The following is a 17,048-nucleotide window of genomic DNA, read 5'->3' on the forward strand; positions in this document are numbered from 1 at the left end:
TATGTTTATGAGTAAAATAGAGTTTCATCTCTAAATAGACAATGATCACAATGAGAATGAGGAATTATTTTTAAGAAATAGATGAATGTACCATTATTCTGTGCCATTTTTCCTTTGTGGAAAAATGTCTGATACTGGGATCAAGTATCAGATGCTTTTGACTGATAGTGGTAACACAAACTACCAGAACAAGTGTAGCAATAGGATCTATGTTCATTGTGCTTGTTGGAGAAATACAAGAACGGTAACAATGTAGGACTTGGTACAAAATAAAGTAGAGAATATTGTTTTAAGGAAGGGAATATATAGAAATTGTCCTTGTTTCAGAGGTCCTTTGACCTGCAAGTTAAACGTTCACTTCAAAAATTTTTTGTTTTGAAATTGTACTTTTGATGGAAGCAGGGTGTCATTAAGATGACTTGTCAAAGAAGATTATTGTCAAAAAGTTAACCTGGAGAGAAAGAATTTCTTTTACCATCAAACTATAACAGTGTTAACCTGGTTGTAATAATGCCTTGGGGATCTTTGTATCTTTTTTTTTTTTTCTTTTCTTTTTTTTTTTTTTTTTTTCTGTGAATTTCAGCAATTGGGACAATACGTCTCAAGGAAATGCTTAATGACTTCTGCTGTCTTGAAAACTGACAGGTGTCATAATGACAGTATTGCAACTGTGCTTGATTGCTGGGGTTTTACAGGTAGATTGTCAAGCAAATGTATGTCAATCTGTCAATTCCACTTAGTTAAAGTGGATAATGATCGTTTAATTTTATCTGAACAGACTATAAATTGCAGAGCCATTGGGAATGTTGCAAGGTGCCAGACTTGTTACCTGTCAAAATGTGTGTTATTGCAAGGAACATTTCAGGTTTCCTTCCTTCCTTCCTTCCTTCCTTCCTTCCTTCCTTCCTTCCTTCCTTCCTTCCTTCCTTCCTTCCTTCCTTCCTTCCTTCCTTCCTTCCTTCCTTCCTTCCTTCCTTCCTTCCTTCCTTCTTTTCTTTCTCTCTTTTTCTCTTTCTATCATAAGATGACATTCTGATAATTGGGTGGTATTAGATTTTGCTCCCTTTCTTTTATGTATATGAGAAAGTAATTCAGACCACAGACCATGGTTCCAAAGAAGCTTCTGTGATGTAGATGCTACAGCTGGTAGTTTTTCTTTGCCCCTTTCTTATTCCCACCCTTTGGCATATACTCTGTTCTTGCCAGCATCCTCATAGCAGAATTCCACTTTCTGAGAGGATTTATTTTACCTAATATTAACCATATGCAAGTTAGGGACCTTATGGGATGTGTCATCTAGGCTGCTTATCTAGTTAATTTAGAGAAGGACTTCTCTAACAGGTGATTCACCCCACCTGGAAATATGTGCCCAAGAAAAATGGTATGAGCCATGTGCCTGAGGGGCTTACTCCTCTTACTTCTTGCTTGTGTCCTTTCACTCTGAGTTATAATAGTTCTATTCCTTCCTTCATCAATGTAGTCTTTTGGGGCATGTGATATATTAAAGAAAATGCATTTTGCTTTGAAGACTGATCTTCCACAGGTACAGCTGTTTAAATAATTTTATATTTTATTGCCGGCAGTGTTTCTAACAGCTGCTGTTGTTTCCAAATGACTATCATTTCTTTCAATTTTCCATATTATTGAAAAGATGTACAAGCATTTGGTACTAGTTTAATTTCTGAAAGTCTGTTGACATCAACAGTATTGTACCAGGGATGAATTTGACCAAATAGGTTTATGTGGAGGTAACATCAGAACAAAATTTGACCTTGAAGGCTGTACTGAATCAATTTCAAGAGAAGTGTAGTTGCATGATTCTTTTATTCTCATAGCATTTTACTATATTATTCTGGATAAAGGATGTCACTGCTAATACAGCATTTAAAGTAAATAACAACTGAGCAAATAATTTAGCTAATGAACTTATCATCTTTGCCTCACAGGGTATCCATAACCACAGAACAGTTTCAGATGGTCTTGCTATTTGTTCTAGATGACTTTTTTTTTTTTTTTTTTCTTTTAGGTTAGCCTGTGTCACCACAGACTGCAAATGGTTTTGGAGTGAATTTGACAGCGTCAAATATTACAAAATAGGGCTGGTTACAGCTAGTATCATAATAAGAGAAGTTGCAACAAATAATATTACCCTGCATATTTTCAGGCTTAATCATATGCGCTCAGGTAGTAACAACTGCCTAGATGACAGGTAGTAACTTCAGTCATACTGACTGGATTTCAGTCCAAATCATTAAATGTGATTGATTAAGTAAATTATATATGCATTTAGCTGTTTTACTATGCTCAGTGAGCCAGAAAGCACACACAATACCCTTAGGTGGTGCATTAGACAAGCATTTGCCCTATTTTGTGTGGTTCCAAATCCAAACACTTTCAAAACTGGTTAAAGTTTTGATTCTGAACTGAAGTAGTTAGGGTCATATCCATAGTTTTTTGAAGTAGCTAGATGTCTAAAGCTCCACGTATGTAGCTAGGGTGGTTTCTCAGGAAATTAGCAGAAGTTAGAACCTATGTGGTCATTTGCATCATGAGGAGGAAAAATCTGATGCCTGGTGATAGCTGGGTACCCAAACAAGACACCTGAGAGTGAATTTGCTTAATACACAGATTTTTGAACTGGGGAACTTTAAATGGAAATTATTATATTCTTTGGGGAAAAAAAAAAAATACAAATCCCTGAGATCTTGAAGAATTTTCAGTTATAAAGATTTCCCTGTCCTTCCAAGCTCAGGTCAGTATTGTAACTCTTTTGATTTCAGTGTGAACAGGACTAAGGACTTTTATATTTATAAACTTTCTACTTACAGGAAAACGTCATGAAATGTAAGTGTTTCTTAATCTTGAGAGGCTTATGAAGTGCTGCAGTGTAACAAGCAGAAGGTGAGGCTATAGGCAATTTAGCCATGAAATAAACTAGTAGAAAATCTGTGGGGACATGCTGTCTTCAAATATTTTAAGTAGCAAAGCACAGCATAGTCTATCCAACCATAAATCTGTTCAGCTTCCTTTCCATTGTGCCTGGATAATCACAGACAGATTTATGCTAACAAAAGCTGAAGCTGTCCCAATTTGGAACCAGTAGTTGAGGCACTACCATAGTTAAATGTGCAACAAAAAGATGTCAAAAAAGATGTACTGTAGCTTGTGATGTAGGACCTCACTGAGTAGGGGGACTTTATATAGAGAATATGGGAGTGATAACTGAAAAAGAGAAACTTTCTCAACATATAACTTTTTGGTGTGGAGTTCACATCCTCACTAAAAAACTTTTACAGGGATGTTCCAGAAGAGGATGGAAACCTCTTTTTGCCACATTATACATCCATCGTGAAGCTCTCTCAAAGGGACTATATATACAAACTCTGTCTCTGTGTCTCTCCTTTTGTGAGCTTTAGGGATTTCACAGTATGCTAAAAGCCCAGAAATTTGCTATCTCCTTTCCAAGCCAGACAATGGGTCTGTGGCCTCACCAACAATGAACGACTGCAGAAGTGCTGGCTAAAACCCATCTCCAATTTGGACTGGGAAGACTTGGATCCTGTTGTTTTGATTTTTATTCTAATGTTTATATCCTTTTCACACAGCTTTCCTTATGACTGGCTTTTATTTGGCCCTCAAGCTTAACATTTGGAACTTCTATTGAATGTTTTTTTTGGCAACTCAGAAAATAATGTTGATTCTTGCAGTAAACATCTTTCTTTTGTGTTTTGTTTCATTTTCTATTCTATTCTATATGAGCTCTTATCCAGTAGCTCATCAAACAAACTGAATCAATTAAAGCAACCAAGTAACTAACATCTGCTATGTGTTTGCTTCCATTCTTATACTCTCTCCAGGGCAAGAAGTGTGTGTTTTGGAATAGTTAGCAGTCTATTATGGTATATATGAATACTTGTTGTTTACAGAAGGCAAGATCAAAGAAGCTGATGGTACTTTAAGTTAAGAGTTACAAAGTTTATGGAAGCTCTGTGTTAGGATGTTCATGATGCAGGCTTTGGCACTCCAGGAAAGCATCATTTCAAGCTGAGCACAGTTTTACCGTTGAATAAAACAGTCCACTGTGTAAGTAAAGGGCTCCCCTGTGCTGAAAGAGAAGTTGTCATCTGTGGTCTTTGCCCAGGGGTTGGAGCCACTTGTTTAAATGCCACAAATTGTTCTGGTGGTGCCTGGCACAATATCACGGAAATATTAGAATGAGTCCAGAGGAGAGCCACAAGGATGATCAAAGGGCTGGAGCATTTCTCCTATGAGGACAGGCTTAGGGAGTTGGGGTTAGTCATCCTGGAGAAGAGAAGACTCCAGGGAACATTACATCAGCCTTTCTGTACCTAAAGGGGGCCTACAGAAAAGCTGGGGAGGGACTCCTTTTCAGGGAGTGTAGAATAGGACAAAGCATAATGGCTTTAACCTGAAAGAGGGTAGGTTTAGATTAGATACAAGGAGGAAATTCTTTACTCTGAAGGTGGTGAGGCACTGGAACAGATTGCTCAGAGAATCTGTGGATGCCCCATCCCTTGAAGTGTTCCTAATTTAGGCTGGACAGGGCTTTGAACAACCCTATCTGGTGGGAGGCGTCTCCGCCTATGGCAGGGGGGTTGGAATTAGATGATTTTTGGGTCCCTTCCCACTCAAACCATTCCATGATTCTATGAATATCCTGGTCTATGTCTCAGGGATCAAGGTCACTGCAAGTGAAACAAGAAATTCTCCAGATCCTGAAGCTCCTCTTGACCTAGTTTTCTTGAAACTCTCCTGTGCATTCCTGGTTCTATCTAAAAGTCAGTTAACAGTAGGATTATAGCAGGTTCCAGATGATGGCCTTCCTAAGCAGGATCCATTTCTTCTTTGTATCTTGCACAAATTATGAATACAGTGCCCTCAAAATAAAGCAGTAAATTGTTGCTCACCAAATTTATTATACAGTGTAATTACATGGATACCATTATGAGTATCATCTGCATAACCAATATGGGTTTATATTGCTGTCTCAACAATAAGTCTGTCTAGTGTTCAAAGGAATGCTGTGAACTAAAATTCTTGTTTTGCTATTTCTAAGTAAAACTTATTTTCTTTTTGTCATAGTTTCCACCCACTCCCAATAATCTTAGATCTTGCCTGTTTTTTATAACATTAGCTTACATTTCTAGTGAATTGTTCATCTTAATGAGTTGTTGAAAATGAAGTAGAGTTTTACTCACTGAAATTAATCAATAAACAGAGTTAGTTTGATTTTGAATATACTTTGACCTCCAGTTGCTCCAGACTCTGAGAAACGTTAGGCGGAATTTATGCTGTTGTAAAATCATGGCTTGCCTCTTGATCCTGAGTGAAGTGCTTTACTGTTTATCGGTTGAGTCCTGCTGCCCTTCATCTGTGAGCAGAGATCAGTGCTTTTATTTTATGTCTTAATCATTTTTAAAAGCTGAGCCTTGGGAAATACTTTGAGCAATGGTGTTTTACAGTCATTCTGTTAGCTAGTAAATACCTGTCTTCTAACTACATCTTAAGGTGTAAAATCACTTCTATATACTCAGTTTATCATCCTGTAAAAAATAACCATTCTCTGTCATTCTTGTTTAGAAAGAAGTATTCCCCCCCCCCCCCCCCCTTGTGTTTTAACAGAATGAGAACTTATCTTGATTGTATGGTAGTCTATGCACACAGTAAAATTAATGTTTCCAACTAGTTTGGATTTAAGATAAGTTGTTTAAAGGAGTTTGTAGTACCCTTTTCCATTTTCAAAAATAAAATTTCTTTGACTACATAAATAAATCTTACTCTGGATACAAATATGTTTTTTCAAAATTAATTACCAGAGCATATATTTATCTGCACCATCTTCAGGGCCTAGTTGTTGAAGTCTTATAGGTGTCAGTAATTACACACAAGAAGATAACTGAGATGTCCAGTAGCTTTGGTTTGAAAGAGTCTTCTGAACAAAAATTAGTAAATACATGCTTGTAGCATTACACTCTGTGTTCCTACTTGCACTAGGAACTACAGAAAAACAGAGCAAGGGAAATACTGAAGAGAGAACAGTACTGAATAGATCTGTATTGATGTTTGTGGCTATCTTAAAACAAGCAAATAAAAAAAGTAACAACAACAAAAAAAACACAACACCAAAGAAACAACTATAGAAAAACAACAACAAAATTGCATGTAGGGAGGTTAAAGGTAAAGAGAATGAGAAGTTCATGGCTCAGAATGTCCTTTGTAAAGTTCCCCTAAACAGAGAAGTGGATCTGCAGTTAAACCCCGGGTGTCTTAACTTATTCACTAAAACACTGAGCTCCTGGTGGTCTATTTTCTCTGTTCTCTCTCTGGCTGGAATGCACCAGAGTGGCAAAAAGACAAGAGTAGTTCTTTCTGTCATGGCAGTTGCAGGGAGTTACTGTTCTAAATAACAGGTGTTCTGCACCACAGAGCAAATATATCATTGCATCTCACAGATACTACAGAATAGTTTCGGAGAGATTCAGCTTCTCGCTGATAGACTTTTCAAAGCAGTTTGGTGCTTTGCCTCCGAGCATGGATCTGTATCTCAATTTCCTTCTCCTCTCCTTGGCATTTAATAAGAAGTTTGAACCCAGTTTTGTAGAGTTTTTCCCATTTCTGTCTTTTGCTACAGTCAACAAGTGACCAGGACAGCACTGTGCATGAAGGTTGACCCTACAATGGAGCAGGATTGGACCTCCATTTAGGTCCCACTGCAGTAAAAGGGGATTGGGAGTTCTGCAGCGGAGTGGATCCCTCCCTCTGAAGCAAGCAGCCTTGCAGGGGTATCACCCACTTGGGGTGATAGATTTGAAAATGAGCTGGAAAATGTCTCCATCTCCACAATGCATCCAGTTTAAAGTCAGTCTGTTTTAAAAATATGAGGTCTGTTCTGCATTAGACAGATGTGCCGAAGAATTGTATGACAAGTTACTTGGGGTGATTGATGAAGCTGTAGCTGGCAGTAACCGAGATGCAGGCTTATCTCTGTTCACGTTATTCACAGTTGTTTCGTACCAAGAGGTCAGTTAGTTCATTTCAGTCAAGTCTTCCCTTCTCCACAAGACTCTGTGGATCTCATCTTTTATTTGGAGCTACAGCAAGAAAACACTTGATATCTTTATGGATTGACGGAGTGGGGCTAGATGGCTTTGAGGAACTGGTCTATTAATACAAATGCCCAAGGCAGAATGAAAGCTGAATTCTTTTAGTTGACAATGAATAAAGATTGCAGATTTTTTTATTATTTTTATTATTATTTTTTTTTGCTTCTTACTTGTTCTGGTGCTGATGCAGGACTCACTCTTCAGGGCTGGTATTCCAGCCATTTACAGTGACTCCTGTTTGAGAAAGTGTCTAGGTTTTTTCTACATACATAAGTGCTGATGCTCCTGTCTCATGTTAATGTACAGCAGGGGCGTAACCATGTTGCACACACTGCGAACAGGGAAATAGATAGAACTCTAGTGACCTTCATTAACTGAGCCAGGAGACCTTGAGGTGCAGCAGAAAATATTCAAACTCTAACAGATCCAGACTCTGAATCAGAGTTGGTACTACTATAGGAGGCACTGAAAAATAGACAGGTATAGAAAATATTGTGTGTTCCTTGAGTAACTTGCCCATGCCATTAAAGAGCACTAGAACAATATACTTATATATGTGAATCCACCCAGTAGCACTGGAGGATTACAATGCTCTCTTGCCACAATTAAAATTAATTAACTTCCCTATTAAATTGAAATCAATTAGTTTAGTATACATCAATTAATGTTTTAGTGTCAGAGATCAAGAAATTTTGCTCTCTGTATGATCAGAAGTGATATAATTTCATGAAAAGTGTAAGAACTACCAGTTTAGGCTTGAAAACAATGGTTTCTTAGAAGGAAAGCAAGAGCTAAATTATCCTGAAAAAAAAGAAATTAACTTATTTTCTGGTAACTATATCTGCCTTTTTGAATTCAGTTGCAGCTGAATAATTTACAGGAAAATGTGGAAGCATTTAAATGTCCTTCTGTCTATCTGCAGGTATCCACAGTTATGTGCTAAGGCAAAATTTTTCTGGAAGTTCCATGTCTGGAAGCTTCTGTTTCCAGAAATGACAATTGAACACCAGCTTCTCAGCATTACCATAGTGATTGTATCCATGCTGTGGCAGAATAGGAAGAGCTTCTGGAACTGACCAAGGTCGTGAGAGGGTTGAGACACTCCAGGTGAGTAGGAAACCAGTGAGCAAAGTACCTTGAGGAGGGAGTGTAGATGTCCAAATATGGACCGGGCAAAATTCTAAAGTCAGAAACTGGAAAGCTTCAAATGCACATTTGATGTTTTCAAGAATACAGAACGCTTTTCTGTAAATGACTCCAGAAAGAAATGAATTGGTATTACAATGGAAGTAATTGCAGTTCGCACTCATGCAGATAATGCGGAAAGTAGTGGATTATAAATTGCCAGTTCATATAAATCAATACAGCTCTCCCGACACCATAATTGAGATACTTGCTCTTAAGCTTTGTCCTAAATGTTTTGATGGATTATCAAGTTTTCTCTCTTTAAACCAAAGATTTCCAGCTTCATTGCAGTATCTATTAAGTATTAATTTCAATGTGATAGTAATACAGAGACTGATTTATCGATAAATTAGGCATTCTTCCTGCACACTAGAAAATTAAGGGGAGCTAAAACAGTGTCTATAGTTCTCAAATTTTGGTAAAGCTGAGTTAAACTGTCAAATTAATTTAAACCTATTTCTGTGGACTTCTAAATAATAATAATCCTTTTTTTTTTTTTTTTTTTTTTTTGTTACAACATTACACAGTAACTGGAGAAAAAAGAATGTGTCAGAAGAGCAAAACAGAATTAAGTGCTCTAATAATATTTTATGTTCTTTTTAGGTTCAATGTAATCTCATTGGGCACTAGCAGTGGAACTGTTCTGTTCAAAATGGTTTATGGTGAATTTTTCCGCAGACCCGGCAAAGATGCAGAACTTATCAATTTGAATGTTGGTGGCTTTAAACAATCAGTGGATCAAAGCACTTTGCTCCGGTTTCCTCATACCAGACTTGGGAAACTTCTCAAATGCCATTCAGAAGAGGCTATTCTGGAACTATGTGATGATTATAGTGTTGCAGATAAGGAATATTACTTTGACAGGAACCCTTCCTTGTTCCGATATGTTCTGAATTTTTACTACACCGGTAAACTTCATGTCATGGAGGAGCTTTGTGTCTTTTCCTTCTGCCAGGAAATAGAATACTGGGGAATAAATGAGCTGTTTATTGATTCCTGCTGCAGCAATCGGTACCAGGAAAGGAAAGAAGAAGGTCCCGAGAAAGACTGGGATCAGAAAAGCAATGACAGAAGCATTGACTCCTCTAACGAAGAATCATCCATATTTGATAAGGAGTTGGAAAAGTTTGATAATCTGTGCTTTGGTGACATAAGAAAGAAGATCTGGGTCAGAATGGAAAATCCTGCATACTGCTTGTCTGCCAAGTTAATTGCGGTGTCCTCCCTAAGTGTTGTCCTGGCGTCAATCGTGGCAATGTGTATTCACAGCATGCCTGAGTTTCAAAGGCTGGATGCCAACGACAGGGAGATTGAAGACCCTGTGCTGGAAGCTGTGGAGATTGCGTGCATTATTTGGTTCACTGCTGAGCTAGTGATCAGGCTCATCACTGCCCCAAGTCAAAAGAAGTTCTGGAAGAAACCACTGAATATCATTGATTTTGTCTCTATTATCCCATTTTATGCCACCTTGGCTGTGGACACAAAGGAAGAAGAAAGTGAAGATATTGAAAACATGGGGAAAGTGGTTCAGATCCTGCGGTTAATGAGGATATTTCGCATCCTGAAACTGGCCAGGCATTCTGTAGGACTGAGGTCTTTAGGCGCTACTTTGAGACATAGCTACCAGGAAGTTGGACTTCTCCTTTTGTTTTTGTCTGTTGGGATTTCTATTTTTTCAGTTCTTGTCTACTCAGTGGAGAAGGATGATGACTCATCAGAACTGCACAGCATCCCCGTTTGCTGGTGGTGGGCAACCATCAGCATGACCACTGTTGGTTATGGGGACACTTACCCAGTCACGCTTGCTGGAAAGCTGCTTGGCACCCTATGCATTATCTGTGGGATATTAGTGGTAGCACTTCCAATCACCATTATTTTCAATAAGTTTTCTAAGTACTATCAAAAGCAAAAAGATATTGATCCAGACCAATGCAACAATGATCGCAAAGAGAAATGTAATGACCTACCTTATTTTAACATTAGGGATATTTATGCAAAAAAGATGCACTCATTCATTTCTAGCCTTTCTTCAGTAGGAATTGTAGTCAGTGACCAAGATTCAACAGATGCCTCCAGCATTCAAGATATGGAGGATGTTTATAACACAACATCTTTAGATAATGGTACAGGAAAATGAGTTGAATTACTTTCTCCTTCCTTTATTTCTCTCTTCTGATCCTTAGTAAATGTGGACTTAGAAACTTCAGTGAATTTATTAAGAGCAGTTAATTCTCAGGGTACTTAACTCTCAGCCATATTTGGACATTCTTTGCTCTGAGGATGCCATACAGGCTTCATTGTTTATATGAGGTTTTAAAATATGCCTCATATGGTGGTTTAGCTTTTACACAACTAGCGATATGCATTTTGGGGAGAAAAAAAAAGTCAGGAAAACAGATTTAAATGTGAGATTGGCATTTATTTTATTTTTATTTTTTCCTGTAGAAATCTGATAGCTTATATGTTCAGGCAGACATATATTGCAAACATATAAAAACTATGGCACATCAGTAAAGTCTTTACCTGCAAACACATCAGAAGAAAGAAGGAATTATGTACATGTAAAACTGTAAAACATTTATCTAATACTGGAGTTGGGAAGCAGCTTCCTAAGCTGGGACAGAAAATGTATTGGTACATACTGTTTGTACTCCATGGAAGCATAATATTTATGAATTTCTTTCCAAAAGCACAATACATTTTTAGTTTGTTGAAATAAATTAATCCCATTGTGCCTGTATTTTTCCCAGTGTTCCACATCCAGTATGGCCAAGCTCTGTCAGGTCCCAAAGGGTCTAAATCATGAGTCCTAGGATGAAGCATGTGGCCTAGGGCTGGAAAGGAGAGTATTGTACCTTTTAACCACCTTTTCTGTCATTGCAAACCTTAGCAATTCTGGTGCCTGGAGAGGATCCTGCTGTTATTAAGACCACCCTAGTGGCTTCCCCAGAGGCTTTGTTTTATGGGTACTGAAGCAAACATCTCTGGTGGTCTTTAGAAGTTATTGCTCCCTGCTGTCAGCTCTGCTTCCTTGCTGGAGGTTAGAAGAAAATGTGAGCAGCATCTCAACTGCACTGGTTCTCAGTCCAGGACTGTAATGCCAAGGAATGGAGATGCATGGACGTGCTCTCTTCTACCATATATTGACCATCTGAGAGGTAGAGAGTGCAATGCATGTGGGCATAAGTAACACTGTTGCAGCTCATTTTTCTAAAGATTTTCTGTTGATGACAGCAGCCTTCCTGGCTTGTGCTATGGACTGGAGCAGCTCTCATTGCCTGGCAGAGTGCTGCAGCACTGTGCATCCCTCTCTTCTCCAGGGATTTCTTATGCAGCTAGCTAATCCTGCTCTGGTTCAAACTGTATCTTCTAGAGCTATTTAAAAGGGAAGCTGGCCCTTGAGCCTAGCGAGAAGGAGTGCAGGAGAAACTTGAGGACATTATAGTAGTTAATATTTGTGAACATAGGGGTTTTTTAGGTTTTTGTTTGGGTTATTTTTCTGGTGACTAAATTAGATGCTGGGCAATGGAGAATCCAAGCTACTGTGATATTGATATTTTCCTTAAAGAGAGGCTTTTTTTTTTTTTTTTGTAATTCCTATTGGGCTGAATCAGTTTCTACTCAGATCAAACTCAATAGGAGTTGGCTTCAAGACTGAGTAAACCCAGATGGGAATCAATTACTCTGCAGAATAACCCAGAAGGCTGATTTTTCATGTGTGTGCCAGAATTTCTACTGCAAAGTACACTGAGTGAATAGCTGAAGTGCACTTGTACTTGCTGAGGCACAGAGCTCCAACCTCTTCCCAGGAGAATGAGAAAAAAAGAATGGGGTGGATCAACCTATACCTTGGAGAGAGGTGTCCCTCAGGACTGTTGTGCACCAACATAGTATTGTGGGAATACTCTGAGCTTTGGAGAAACTTCAGAATTTGGTTTATTAGTTGCTGAGTATCATAAGTGTATGTGATGCTTCACAGATAATTTAGGTTAATTCTTCCCATTGTTAATGCAGGAAAACCAAAGGGAAAGTTAGCCTAGATGTGTTTTGTTCTTAGTGAACAATTAGCATTACAAAGATGCAATGATATAAAATGCTAAATATGTATGTGCATGTGAATGTAATAAGAACCAGCAGAATAACCGCATAAAAATTGCTCTGTCCAAAGAAACTCTCTTGGCAGTTTCCACATAAAGATAAATCACATTGCTGTTGAAGTTCAAAAGGAATGAAAAATATTGTAATGCAAGAAAAACTGCAAGAAATTTCTATTAAATCATTGAAAAAACACACGCTATTGAAAAATCTCATTTTGTATATTAAACATTACCCAAAGATCACAGAAAAATTGCACTAAATGGTAATTTATCATAAAATTCATAAGTTCTTGATTGATCACATTAATCAATCTTAAAAATTTGACACTAAGTTACTCTGACTTTTTTTTAATGTGTAGATAAATCTTGCAACACAGTGAGGTATATCTTTTGGACCATATCAGAAGGTAGAGTACATATCCATGTGTTATGCAATGTGTTATTCTGGGATGAGACCAGAGCTCTGTTCATATCAGTTGCACCTTTAAAAAAAAAAAATAAAAAAAAATGGCTTTGTTGTTATCTGTTTCCTTTGCTGGAATAAATCCAGCTCCTCAATTTGACATGACATGGAGCAGGATGTGAGCCCTGTTTCATGCCAAAAGTTCTGCCCTCAAAGCAGAACTTCGATCCTGTAACATGCAGCAGTACGGAAAAGTGACACAAGACTTGAGTGCCAGCAAATAGCAGATGAGAGTAAATACAGAAATACTGCATACTCTTTCTGCTAGTGGTAGTTTTAGTAGAATTTACTGTTAAGAAGTGAGTGTAAGAGGAGATTTGTTTCTTATTTATTTCGTCTTCTTTCCTGGTCTAGAGTTATATAACATCAACACAGTATCAATTGAAGGCAGATTGTCTTTATTGCTATTTTATTCCTGTACCACATGCTTTTCTCTTTTAAAATGCTGCCTAAATTCTCTTCACTCATCTGCTCTGTTTCAGATACCAAAACACAGAAGAGGTTATGTTCGGATATGCATCCCATTTTCTATGGGAGCAATTTGCTTGTCTTTATACAAAACAGTTTTCTGGCACATTATTAGTTTCTTTGTCTTGATGGCAAGCACTTCCCTTTTGATATTCAGTATTTCCACAGTAGCAGTTGTGCTAGCAGAGTTCTCCCCCAGTGTGATGTAGGATGGGGTATCGCCCAGCTTGTCCCAGTTTATGCCCTGCCGGGAGCAGGCTCTGTCACTGTTGCCTTTTGGTGTGTGTCAGGAGACTTTAAAAGGCAAATGTAGAGGAACAAGAGGGAGGTCTTTCTGAGTCCAGAAGGGCATCTTTCACTTGCCTGGCTGGCAACAGGCAGAGCTTAGCTGGGGTGAAATTAGTGAACAGTCTTGTTGTGCATATGGACACTCTTATGGGCTGTGCTTTTTTGTGTAGGAAAAGTCAGTATGTGTTGCAAATCAGTGGCAAAGCATAAACATAAGCTAAATAAGTGATAGCACATCTGTGTTAGGCAAGGAAACAAAATATAACTTATCGGTTAGGTAGAAACTAGTGTCAGGCACTGTAATGCGAAATATTACCATTTAAAAGCAGAGCCTGGTCTGATTTCCATGCAAACAGGTTGCTGTCAGGGAATGCTGAAAGTGTCAGGCAGCTTTGACTGGTAAATGCAGCATACAGTCTCACCCAGGCTGGGATGCTGTGTATTAATGCATTTATTCATTTCCACATATCCCTAACAAGTTGAACAAGTGACAGAAAGCCGCTAAGCTATGGAGAGCTTCTCTGATATTTTTTGATTAGCTGACAGTATTTGTGAAGCTGCTAATACCTCTTCATCCAAAAAAGAACATTTCTGAAACAAAATCAAAATAACCCTGTGCTAGATGTGCAATTTGTGTCTAATAGCAGTAGCTCAGTTGCAGTCAGTAAATATTATTGTCTGGTGCTCTATAGCTGCAGTGCTGCTGCTTATATTTCTGAGATGTTTATGCTCTGTCAATCAAGAGGCAAGAGCAGATGCCAATAAACAATCTCAGCACTTTCTGCTGCACCATAATTGCAACATCTCTTCTAAGCACAGCAAAATGTCACAACTCACTGAGACTTTTTTTTTCTTTTAATTTCTTCTGTGGTTGGAGTTAATTTTTCATGATGGGCCTATGGTCCAAACATGATCTAGCAGAAGGAAGAGCCATTGTGTGCCTATAGACAGGTTACAAAATGTTGGCATTTATTTCCACTCTGGAAGTTGCTCTTCCACTGGCACAGCTAAGGAAGGACAAACAGCAGTAATTCATAGTTAAGAAGCAAAAGGCAGAGTTCCTTTAGGTGTAATAATTAGATTAAATAAAAATGTGACTGCTTCATTGGGAAATGGTCTACATCTCATTTATTTTTAATGAATATATTGAAGGGGGTAGTCTTTGCTTGGGATATAGGAAGAAAAGCAAGTCAATGGCTCTCTCACCCAAACCCACGTCTGATTCCCGCAGATCTCATATCAGTGGGAAGGAAAGACTTTGTACCACCCCTAACATGACCATGAACCTCCTGGCCAAAGAGTTTCCAAATTGAGGGCTGGTTGAGGAGGAAAACCCATTTCTGCCATCTGGCTGGAAAGAGCCTTTCTTGTTTCAGCCATGACAATGTGGTGCCATGAATGAGGAACTCTTAACTATTTCAGTATTTTGTTGATTAAAAGCAATATTATATGGTTTCCAGCAGTGATTTGTTAAGATAATCTTTCACTGTTTCTTCAAGACTTTCAAGTCAGAGCTCAAGAAGGCATTACAATGGTTTAATCTTTAGTTAGTCTCTACTATTTAATGACATATATACTGTCTAATTTTCCTATTTCATTATGATATTCAACAGTATTTCCACTCAAATCCTATTATAACTCACACACAAGTATTCTGGACATTGTTATGGTATAATTCGCTCTTATTGTCTTAGGATTTTTTATGAATCAGCACAGAGAGAAGGGCATCCTGGGCATTATTTATGTCCCCTAACTTCAGCTATTGTGTGGCTGATTGTCTGGACTATCTCTGTCAACTGAGAAAAAACAGACCTCTTCAGGAAACAGCACATCCTGTGTATACAAAGGTCCTGTCAGAAGATGGGACACACGTCCATTGGCTATGTAGCAAGCCGGTATGGTTTAGTTCAGTTAGATGCCTGGCCTTTAGGTAGATAAAGTTAGATGTGATGGGTGTGACAACACAAGGTGTAGGCACTTGACTACGGTGGTGCTATCCCCTGAACAACGTATATGTAGGAAGGATCATGTTTCTGATGTAGGTCTTTGGACATGAGTGACATGAAGACAGACACAGGAATTTATTCTGTTACCTTAATGTTGCTCAGTGATGGCTGCTGGGTAGGAATTAATTTGGCATAATATTGCTAAAAACAGCTTCCTGTACAAGAAAATCTGGACTTTCCCAAAAAGCCTCGCTAGCTGTCTGTTAAAGTCTGGAATAACCTGCAAGTTGAACTTCAGTTTCCTCTAGTAATTAAAAAATACACATAATAAAGTACCAGAGGGAGCAAAACAGTGCTGGCAGAGGCAGGCACAGTATGCTGACAGTACTTTTGTGACCCAAATTTGCATTATTTCTTGGCTTCCTGTAAGCTATATGAAATATTCTGACTGTGCCATGTGTTTTAAAGTCTGTCTCTGTACATTAATATAAATATTATAATGGAGCCAACTCCTGGTATTACAGCTGTGAAGCCAGAAAAAATATCCAAGCTTGGAGAAACTGCAAAAACATTGGCTACAACTGCAATATTAAGGTTGTACCTGCCTTAGTTGTGGGGAGGTCAAGGGACCAAACACAGGTGCTGGTACTTGCGTTTCCATTTCTCCCTTTGCACAGTTAGTACTGAGCTCTTCTTGGTAGTGCAATAGCGGCTGAGGGACCTGTATGGCCCTGGGAACCACTCCAAAGTCCCTTCATGGGGCTACTATGCTTGTGGTCCTAGGAAGGAATGGGTATGGGTGAGAGTATAATGAGGTCTGTGTGGAATAAACAGACTTTCAGGAGGTGGAATAATATCTTTGAATTTGATGTCACCACACTCCTACACCCCTAGGAAGCTACCTGGGAGAGAAAGCAGATGCAAGAGAGAAGTTCAAGGTCCAGATATTTAGCTACAGCCATTTGGGGGCTACTCTGTGTTGTGTTGATCCATGTGCTTTTATGGAATCACAGGTAGAGATTTATATATAACCTTGAACCTGTTCCATTAGATGCAATAATATATTTTCTTCCCATAGGCTTTTTGTTGCAGGGTACAATGTGTCCTTTTCTCTAGGCCAGTTTCTAGCCATGACGCTGTATCTGCCTTTCACGCTGACTGGAGGTTGGATGCTTCTGAAGTGTTACACATGCTATAAATTATCCTTGCAGCTTCTACAGCATTTCCCAGAAACCTCAAAACTGCAAGCATGAAAGAGTTCAATAAGTTTGTCTGTCCAGAATTACTTTTTGACAGAGTCAAATGTCACGCATTTCAGAGAAAGCAATCTTCTCTGCTCCTGAACATTAGATTTTAGTGAAATTTAGGACTTTGGGATATTTTTTTTATCAATTATTTGAAGATCAGCTTAGGCCCTACAGCATGGAGATAGATAATTCTGGCATTTAATTCGAGGAGATGTAACCCCAAGTACACA

At 38.5% G+C, this 17,048-nt stretch overlaps 1 protein-coding gene across 1 annotated transcript; it reads left to right on the top strand.

The window, feature by feature from the left end:
* Positions 1-8,961: 8,961 nt before the first annotated feature.
* On the top strand, positions 8,962-10,446 carry KCNS3 (potassium voltage-gated channel modifier subfamily S member 3; the record flags this gene model as incomplete). The annotated part of the gene is made up of 1 exon (XM_084285246.1): positions 8,962-10,446. The coding sequence occupies one exon, from the start codon at positions 8,962-8,964 to the stop codon at positions 10,444-10,446; it is 1,485 nt and encodes a 494-aa protein (XP_084141372.1).
* Between the last annotated feature and the right edge of the window lie 6,602 nt (positions 10,447-17,048).

Source organism: Netta rufina, assembly GCF_964035555.1.
Source record: "Netta rufina genome assembly, chromosome: 3".
NCBI lineage: Eukaryota > Metazoa > Chordata > Aves > Anseriformes > Anatidae > Netta > Netta rufina.